Source organism: Egretta garzetta, unplaced genomic scaffold, assembly GCF_000687185.1.
Source record: "Egretta garzetta isolate BGI_Z169 unplaced genomic scaffold, ASM68718v1 scaffold111, whole genome shotgun sequence".
Classification (NCBI taxonomy): domain Eukaryota; kingdom Metazoa; phylum Chordata; class Aves; order Pelecaniformes; family Ardeidae; genus Egretta; species Egretta garzetta.
In genome coordinates this window covers 1,778,340-1,788,311 of record NW_009258672.1, presented here as the reverse complement: position 1 = coordinate 1,788,311, position 9,972 = coordinate 1,778,340, and the positions used below count along the sequence as shown (strand labels likewise).

The 9,972-nt window shown below is 36.7% G+C and overlaps 1 protein-coding gene across 1 annotated transcript in view; it reads left to right on the top strand.

The window, feature by feature from the left end:
• Positions 1–2,195: 2,195 nt before the first annotated feature.
• CDKL5 (cyclin dependent kinase like 5) overlaps positions 2,196–9,972 on the top strand; it is an 83,091-nt gene continuing 75,314 nt past the window's right edge. Inside the window, exons 1-2 of the mRNA XM_009648805.2 lie at positions 2,196–2,259; positions 2,800–2,834. Of these exons, the coding sequence (XP_009647100.1) occupies positions 2,196–2,259; positions 2,800–2,834 (99 nt within the window). The remainder of the gene's footprint in view (positions 2,260–2,799; positions 2,835–9,972) is intronic.

The window sequence follows — 9,972 nt, the reverse complement described above, 5'->3', positions numbered from 1 at the left end:
GGGAAAGAGGAAATTGCATGTAAATTTCTTGTTGAGTTTTTGATATGTTATCTCATAAGCTTCTTCACTGTTTTGTCATAGATCCAAAAAGTATTGTGTACACTGTAAGGCAGAAAGATAATGTACAGTAATAGCATTAGATAAGTAATGAATGTTTATCACAAACTAATTTCTATAAAGACTTGTCAGTGAATAACGTTGGGAACTCAAGCAGCAGATTTGGTGATGTTCTTGAATAGCGCTAATAGAAAACAGCATATATTTTTTTCTGACTGTTCCTTTCTTCCTGGCAAGTATTTTTGCTGTTCTGAATGCATCTGACCTGTTTTCTTGTGTCTTGTTTACATTTTGGCATTAATGCTTCTTTCAAGGTCTCTGTAGCAATATTCCTGTCACTCAGCTGCAGCATGGGGACAGACAGCTGCGCCCCTGTGCCTGGCACCGGCCTGTTTCAGTAGAAAGCCGAAGCAGCTCAGTGTGGGCTCTGTTCTCATGCTGATGGGTGCAACTGAGCAGCTGCTCCCGCTTTTCCAGGAGCTCATTTTTTTTAGTTCGTTACTGTAATCAGAAAGCCTGGATGAACAGCACAAAGGCTTTTGTGAGAAGGAGGTGCCAAATGAGATAGGAGGGAGAGTATATGGAAGGGAAAAGAAAGAGCATTTTATACAATTCACAAGTGAAGAAAAAATTGATTCATTAAACCAATAGATTAAACTACTGAAATAATCCATTAAGGAGTGGGTAACTGTTTTAAAAACAAATGAAAAATACCCAACCATCCCTTTAATTCGGAAGTCAGTGTTTTTATTTTCAAAGTTTATTTCCCAAATCCTGTGGTTGATTAACTCTGAAGTTGCTTCTAAAATAACAAAATCCCCCAAATTATTGCCCTGTGTCTTGCTGAGGCTAGCGTCGTGGTGATTTCCCTCCACCCTTGAGATGTCCTTTTTCTTATGCGTGACAGTCAACGCAGGGCTTTTGGCCAGCACCTCTAGCTTACAGTGAAATAGCAATGACTCTTCCCCTTTTTGTGAGCTGAACCCAATATTATTAGGTTACGTTCACCCATTACACATAAGTTAATTAAATGAATTCACTTCTATTCTGCCATCTTGTTCCCCATGAGTAGTCCTGTTCTTGGAGCACTGAGCTGTGGAAATTACATATTTCCAGTTCACGGTGAAGCTATTCTAGGTGGTTTTTTTCCCATTTTTGAATGTGGGATGTATGCCTTTAATGTTTGGGGAAAAAATGCGATCTGAATTAGCAAAACCAAACTTTGGTGTGTTTAGTTTATCAGATTTATAAAATTATAGGAGAGATGTGGTGAGACTAAAACAGACTGACACAAAAAAAAGTTTGTTCTTTTCCCTGTGTATAGTTCCTTGATTTGAGATTACTTGAATGTTTGGTAAACATGAAAAAAAAACCTTTGAAACCTTTTTTTTTTCTGTTTATTACATTTCTACTAAATAAGCTGATAATGGAAATAGCTTTCTAAATCTGATTGCTAGTCAGTCTAGCAAATAATTTCCCTCTTTAAACAATCACAGAAAATAGGAGTAGAAGACTTTTCTGTTGTTTAATGTTCTTTCTACATTATCCTTTTTGTCATTACAGCGGACAAATAATAAATTGACTAAACACAATTTGTTTTTATACCTAGCTGTCAACATATAACAAACTGAGAACATAAATAATTACAGGTGTATTTTTCCACACTGAGGTAGTTCCTATCCACATTTTCGTTTGCTTTTGTCCTGTAGAAAATAACTTTGTGTAAGTTAGTTATTACTGTAATAGAGATCCTAATTATGGGATTACAAGGCCAGCTGTTCTGTCAGATATATGTTCTCAAGAGGTTCCGTCCATTATATATGCTGCTAAGCTCTCTTGATTATAAAGCGTAGAAGTAAATTAATTGTCTGTTACAACTGTTAGGCAATATTGGTGTGATCTATATATACCACTGCGCACTCTTACTGAAAGAGAAAAAGTACTAATTACATTATTTTCTCTTCTTTCCTCAGGAAGCTACTGTCTAGAAACTAAGAAAGGGTGTGCGAAGTCTGGTTGATCAAGGTGGAATTATTTTTTTTTCCAAGAGCCTTTTCACAATTGCCTTTTGCAAAATCTTTGGACACTCCCCATTGTGCCATGTTTTGTGGCTCTCACTGTAAGAGGAATTTGTCTTGATGAAGATTCCTAACATTGGTAATGTGATGAATAAATTTGAGATCCTTGGGGTTGTAGGTGAAGGTAAGTAGTATCTTAATAAAAAATTAATTAGAATTTTATATAGATTTTGACTTAGTTCTCTTGATGGTAATAAGTTTTATTGCTTGTATGCAAATCTTAAGAAACATCAGTTTATTCTCTACAGCTCCTTCTAATTCCATTCTCAGATGGAAGGATAAGTTTGAAAGATGACTGAGAAGAAAAAGAAATTGTATGGTTTTGGGGAGGGGCTGTTTGGTTTTTGATTTTGTTTTGGTTTTTTTTTCAAAGTTTACTATATTAATTTCCTTGTAGGGATAGTGGAAAGACGCAAGTTATCAAACTTCTCTGCAAATATATTTTAAAATATAATTTCAGCATTTTAAAATCCATTTACCTTCAAACAATTTTTACAAAATTGTTTCAGTGCACAAAAATTTAGTACAGTACCTGTGTGTGCAAGTTCTGGATAATAATACTGGGAACAATATTATTTCCATAGCCAGGAGGTGACTGAAGACTGTTTTATCTTGCTGCTTTTTTTTCTGCTTTGAGATGGTTTCTATCTTTTCTTTGTTTCAGGAGCCTATGGCGTTGTACTTAAATGCAGACACAAGGTAAGTAAATTGCATTGTCAGAAATAAATGTTCCTATTTGGGTGAAGTAACAACTTTTGATGAGAACTGAGATGTTACTATGTATGAGATGTGGCAGTTGGGGTGGGCTTTTCCTTGCAGTCAGTTATTCAGTTTTTTAATTGCGATACTGTCAGAGGAAATGGCTGCACCTACAGAATGGCAGGGGTTGGAAGGGACCTCGGGAGGTCATCTAGCACCAAACCTCTGTTTTTTTGGTGTTTAGTATTTGTCTGAAATATATAAAGTATTAATAATGTTTCATTAATCTCAGTTAAGAGTGTTTAAAAAAAAAAAAAAGAAAAAAGAGAAAGGTGGTTTTGGAATGCAGTTTAAGCTCAGACAGACTCAATTAGTACTTCAAATTAATTGCCAAATACTGTTGTATAAGCACTTACCTGTCTTGGGCAGGGGGAGGGAGTGGGATCCATGTGGAATTTCTACAGCTGTTGGACAATCAAACTGCAGTAAGAAAGCACTGACTTTTATGCTTGTTGATTTTTAATTTGGAAGAAGAAAAGAATAAAAAGGAAAGAAAAAAACCACCTTGTTTCAGACAAAAATGAAGTCTGGCAACCTGTCAACACTGTTTTAAGCATTGTGTAAGCTGGATTTATCTGAACTTGCTGCTCATCAACTGGGAACTCTGACATGAACTGCTTTGCTGTCTTCAGAACTGCAGTGTAGTCGCAGTGTAGTCATATAGCAAAGTAACTTCTGCTTCTCTGAAGCAAAACGTTTCAGAATCATAGAATGATTCATTTGTAGTGATTCAGGAGTATATAAAAGATTTTAAATGTAGTCCGTACATTTTTCTAGAAAAAGTTAACACTGTACAGAGGGTCTGCATTCCTGTGGTGGCTTTTAGCATGTACACAGCAGGACTTTTGCATAGGACATATAGTTATATTTAGAGTGGCTTACACTATTATACTAAATAGAAGTTAAAAAAGGAAAAAGAAACCTAGAACTTGGAAAGATCCTAGCTCAAGCTGAAGCCTTGTCGGGCTTGGGGAAGACTATAACACTAAATAGAAGGGCTTTGGTAAATTGGATATTTTTGGATAGTTACATAATAATAATTCAGGGTGAACAGTTTGAGAGCACGTGGGTAGTGACAGTAGAGTTTATACTAGGCAGCTCTCTTCTTTATGGAAGGTAACCTCCAAGACCAAGACTCAGAAGTTTCTAGGATTTCCTGCATTGCTGAGTGAAATTTAAGCTCAGCATGTCTTTAGTCATGTCCTCATCCGAAAGAGTTCAGTACTCGAAGAGTATAGTATAATGGCAGGGTAATCTGTTGTCTTGAGTTCCTATAAGAATACCTTATAGTATACCAGATGACTAGAAACGAAAGGCTTTCCTTTAGCAGAGGGAGGTGCTTCTTCTTACAGCCTGTGTAAGGATACTGAATTGCTTGTGAGGATCTAAATTTTTAGGTAGTCACACCATTTTTTTTTTCTGCAGCTTCAAGCTTTATTGAAACAACTGTATTGAAGTTCTAAAACAAAGAGGTGTTTATTAAAGCTTCTAGCAAGTGGTTGTACTAAGACCTAGGGTTCCCAGTATTTGCAGATCTGTAGAAAAGGTGAGGTATGTTGCTGTTTTAAGATTACTGATTTATGATTCTCATTTATTTAAAACAAGTTGCATCAAACCTCTAAGAGCAGATGACTTTAGGGGCTATCTGTTTTACATAGTTATTTTTTAGTGAAAGTTAAACTTAGACACGTGTCTCTTTTCCCAGCCTTCCCCTGGCTGTCTGTCATCTTAACCTTTTCCTTTTATGCCTTGGTAAAATATGTTGAAAGAGACTTGTCCCCAGCTCTTTTGCAAGGTTTTACACAGATTCAGAGTAGACATGTCCTGCTTGTTGCCTAGATATACAAGGTTTGTTAAGAAAACACTTGATAATTGCCACAAGAATTTAGTTCATCTTTAATTATAGGCATCATCATAAATAGAATTATTTACAAATTTCTACATTTTTGATGGATTTAATTATTTTTTACTTGGCTTGTTCCTTTTAAATATGAAAGAAAAATAGCTATAAAAGAATAGAGTTGGAGGGACAGTATGAATTAGAGCTTGAAGATGTGGTAAGATGCTGCCTGTTTGCTCTAGATCTTCATTTACCTTAAGATAGAAAAGACCCAAATTATAGACAGAAATTTTAAGGCTTTGATTTTAACCATTAACTAGAATACATGATAGAGCTGAAGTTGTAGAGAAACACCCTTCCAATGGGAAATGAAGGGAGGAAGAAAAGGGGAGAAGATTCTAATTCCTGTGACATAAAAGATACTACAAACAAAAACGGTGGGGTTTAGATGAGGCCTAAAGCCAGTCACCAATTACCTCAAAATGGGAATTTCTACCAAACCACGGTAACAGAGATTGTGCATTAAGAAAAGTTACTTGTATATAAAGGAAGAAAAAAAAAACATATTACAGGGTGGTATATGTAGTTGTTCTCCTTTGATCAAGATCTGTTTTTTAATACAACTTTCCTACTTGTATAGGAAAACAAAGATCTAATTCGCTTTCATGAAGTCTTAGCAGAATTACCTGGAAATGCAAGGATATGTGGGTTTTTTACTGTTTGGCTGCTGATGGGCATACTTTTTTTGGTATGGATGAAGAAAGTAAGAAGCTGAACTTCAAGTGCGTGACATAGTAAATCTATTCAGCACCACATAAGTCCAGAAACAGCATAAAAAATAGAAAATCTTGCAATATTTTTAATGTATGTATGGTATATACCACATGACCATACTTGGTCATGTTCTCTCAGCATGTACTGTTTTTCTTTTTGCGCAAAGCTAGCAATTACATCTTTGAATGTAGAAGTATTTATATTCTTCTTTATAAATAGTGTTAACATGCGAGGATCAAATTCTTAGCTACTCTAAGTCAATGTACCTCCATTGTATTGGTGAGAGGGTAAATTTTGTGTGAAATGAGGAGCTGGCCCCTAATTGCAACAATTTGCCAACATATAATCCACTAGTGCTTCAATAAATGTGTAGCTTTTTGCCCCAGTGCATTTCATTGGCATGTGTATATGTATTTAGATCAGAGAGAATGGCATTAGGAACAAATACCTTGTCATTATTATATGCGTGTTTTCTTTGCTAAGGCAACATTATCAGAAAAGCTAAAGTAGCTCCTCTAGAATGACGGTGTTTATATTATTATACAGCATGTTTTATCACAAATTCCTTATTGCTAATTGTGGTTTGTGCATAGAGATTACTTGTTTATCTGGGTGTTTTTTTTCTCTTGTGAAGCTAATGCAAATAACGTTGAGATAAAGCAGATCTGATGTTCTGAAAAGCTTTTTCCTTTATTTCTTTTAATGAGAGGACTTTTCATAAGGAAATATCCTGGAGTACATTATGTTTGAAAATACTGGAAATACATTTTATATTCACAAACTAATAAAATAGGCTGTCTTGGCTTATTTACTGGATCTCTGCTATGTTGTCAGAAAAGAAGAGTTCATGGCTGAGGAAAAGGATCTTTGCTTATGTTTAAGATTTGTCAAATACTTGCCCTTTAAATAAAACCACTCTCTCTTTTACTTTGCAACATGGGCCTGCAGCTTCATGCAGAGTTATCCTTTGCTAATAGGGACTTAGGCACAAGTATTAGGAGGACTTTGACATCAGATACAAAGCTAATAATAATGACTTAAAATCAATAAAATGATAGGAAGGTGCTGTGGGAAAGCCATAGGTGTCCAGGAAGCCTAGAAGAAAAAATTGAGCTGAGAATCATGAAAAGGGAATGTATTGATATACTGTGAGATGGCGAACTGTGTATATAGAGGGAACATTGAAAATTGTAGCTGCAAGTAGGAGGAGTTTGTAGAGATGAGGTGAACGCATCCTTGGACTGCTGAGGTAAGTGGAGACTGTCTAGGTAGACAAGATGATGACACTGGAAAGGGGGGGGTCATTCATTAGGATGAGGCAGAGCTCAGCATAGTGTTAGGCTGGACAAGGTTTTGTACTAGCAGGCAGTCAAACCATAGCTGTTCTACCAATGCTTTGAAAGCTGCAATTCTAACTTCTGCTTTAGTTCCCACGCACAGAACATGGGTTTTATCAATGTTCAGTTGAATGTTTGAGAAGGATGCAGATGCAGTCTGTTAAAAAAAAAAAAAAATAAAAAAAAATTTTTCTTTCTTCAGAGTAGGATTGCATTATTATCCAGTAAATAAGGAATAGATATCACCTTAAGAAATGAGCATGAAACACCTAGACACCTAAAGCTGATCACTATATAAATAACCAAGTGTGGTAGCTGATGGCTTTCTACTTTTATACCTGCTGGTGTGGGGAGCTGGCAGAAACTTGCAGAAAAAAAACACTGAAAAATATGCAAAAGGGAAGACACCTATAGACCTATATCTACATGTATAAATCTATGTGGTTTTTTAGGTTAACTAGGTGTGAAAGGTGCGTGGTGTTGCAGATTCTCTAAAAGCACAGTAGAAACTTAAGAATTCTCCTAGACTTATCTTTTCTCTTTCTGTGTGCTGTGTGTTATAAGAGTCCTTGGAGCCTGAGGGGATACAGTTTAATGATTTAGAAATTTAATGCCAGTTGTTCATATACATACAACATCTCCTGCCTAATAAGGTGTTTGTTCTGGTCTTTTATTTTAGAAGTGTGTCTGGTGTTGGTTGTTCTTTATAGTATCAGTATTTTAGACCTTTTTCTTAAAGAAAAACACATTAAATACCCTTATTAAAAAAAAACCAAAAAACCAAAACAAAAAGAAGTGTTAGTTTACAGAATCATTTGGCCAGTTCAGTGCATTGAAGAATAACCTTTTTAATGGGTTTAATATTTCCAAACAATTTCCTCTCAGCCTAGTATTTAATTTTGTCTTGTTTGAGCCTTCAGTAATATTCTTGCTTTGTCTTCTGATAAGTTTTCTGTGTGTCTCAGAATATCTGAAAGAAATATTTACTGACCTCTTAAAGAAAGGTATAGTTTACTCATTAGAAAACATAATGGCTATGCGTATGTAACAGAATAATTAGATTTCATTTGAGTATCTCGGCCTTTTCCATGTCTTTTACCACTAGATCCCCTACAGAGCAGCAGGTTACAGTTTTCCCCTTGAAACCAATGTTTTTCTGTTCAGGTAGCCCACCTCCACTTCTGCACTCTTCGCACTACTTCTTTGTGTTTGAGCTCGGTCAGGAATCCCCATTTACCAACACTGGCCAACTCAAGAAACTTTTCCCAGCTTTCTGTGTGTTGGAGTGGGCCATTCCTGGGCTTTGAGGAACTGATCCTTGTAGAACAGCAAGCCCTCCTAGACCCCTTTGCCCTTCAGGGCTCTCTCTAAGCAGCTCCTTCAACAAGGTGAAATCTGTTATATTGAAGGTCCAGGGCTGTAATTCTACTATCCTTCCTTAATTCTTTCAGGATCTTAAATTCTACTATATCATGGTGTTTTGCATCAGGAGATGCTGGTCAGTTGTAATCCCAGTAAGAAAGGCACTCTGACTCCGTAAAAATGTCATTTTAAGTGCTATTTTTTTATAGTAGTAGCTTTAATAAAGTAAAAATGTTACAGGTAATCTTCCATGCCTTTAGATGCTGGGAAACTTGAGTTGTGCAGCATCAAGTGGGCTTCTCATTGGGGTGCAGCATACTGTACAGACCCTGTCTGTAAGAAGGTGTCATCCCATTTTCATTATTCAAGCTATTACAGAATTTTCTTTCAAGAAAACTCTATTACTTGTTTCTGCTGTCAAACAGAATGGATGTTCATGTGTGAACTTCTTGCTGTACTTTTAGATTAAAGGCAAGGCCACGCAGGTGATGTGATTGTGGGTGCTGAATGGGAGCTGCCCGCAGGCTGTTAGAAGGAGCTGGCTGAGTTTGTCCTGCAGGCAATGGATTTGTGCAGCACAGGCCTGGGCTTCCTCGGGGGAATCCTGAGGTGGATCATGAACTCCTTGACATACAATGGTCTTCTGGTCAGGGTGACTACGCATAGTCACTGCCTCTTAGGATATCGTCAACCTTCACATTCTTATTGGTTCATTTGTCTGTTGTGTCAAGAAATTGCCTTCTGCATCTTCCAAAAATTTCCTGATTGTTTCCATCATGCTGTATTACACTTGCAGCAGATGTTGAAGTGTTCAAAGTCCTCTGTGAAAACTGGACTTTCTTTGTAAGGCTTCCCTTAAGAAGGCTTTATCTATTTTGCTTTCTTGATCAGGTGCTTTGAAGCAGATGTCCACCCTAATGCCACCTGTGTTGTTCTGTCTTCTAACCCTCATGCAAAAACTTTTGACTTACTTCTTACCTACTTCAAAGTGAATGTCCATGCATTCAAACCTCCCTTTCCTTTGCAAGAATTTCCTTGCCTTCTTAGCTCATCCTCCTCAAAATATCCTTAGTCTGTTTGTGACAGTGTTCTGGTTGTGCAAGCTATCCCACCACACTTTCTGTAATCCTAATGAGAGATTTCATCATCGAGGATGATGGGGAGATCAGGTAACACATATTTCTATAACTGCACTGACTCCTGGTTCCTTCTACTCGTTTCCCATGATGCTTGCATTTTGTGTACAGACACCTGGGACCTGGTCATGCTGCTTTCCAGAGGGAATGAGAGCTTCATACTCAGAGAAAATTTGGGGTCTCTCTGAAGTTATCATAAAAATGGACTTCTGAATTTGCTTGGTAGATGTTAGAATCCCTTCTTCAACTCTTATATCTGCTGATGTTATTAACATTGTCTTACTCTTCTCACTGGAAACCTGCTAGCCCTTCTTTTTATGTTGATGAGTTTCTCTTTAATGTCAAAAGGTAAGTGTTCGTATTTGTAAAAGTTGTATTGATCTTCAGTGTGTTGTGTTTTCTGATGTTCTTGCTTTAGATCTGGCTTTAAAGATTCCTTAGCTCTCCAGCATGTGTTAAGCCAAATGCTTAAACCGAAGAATACAGTTTTCATTGCAGTTGATCTTAAACTTTTTGCTGGTATTATCTTCCATACTGAAATGGTTACAACTTTTTTTTTTCTCCTTCTACTTTGGACTTGACTGATCTGACAGTAGTTCCTGTTTGGATGACTAAAAAATTAAAATACG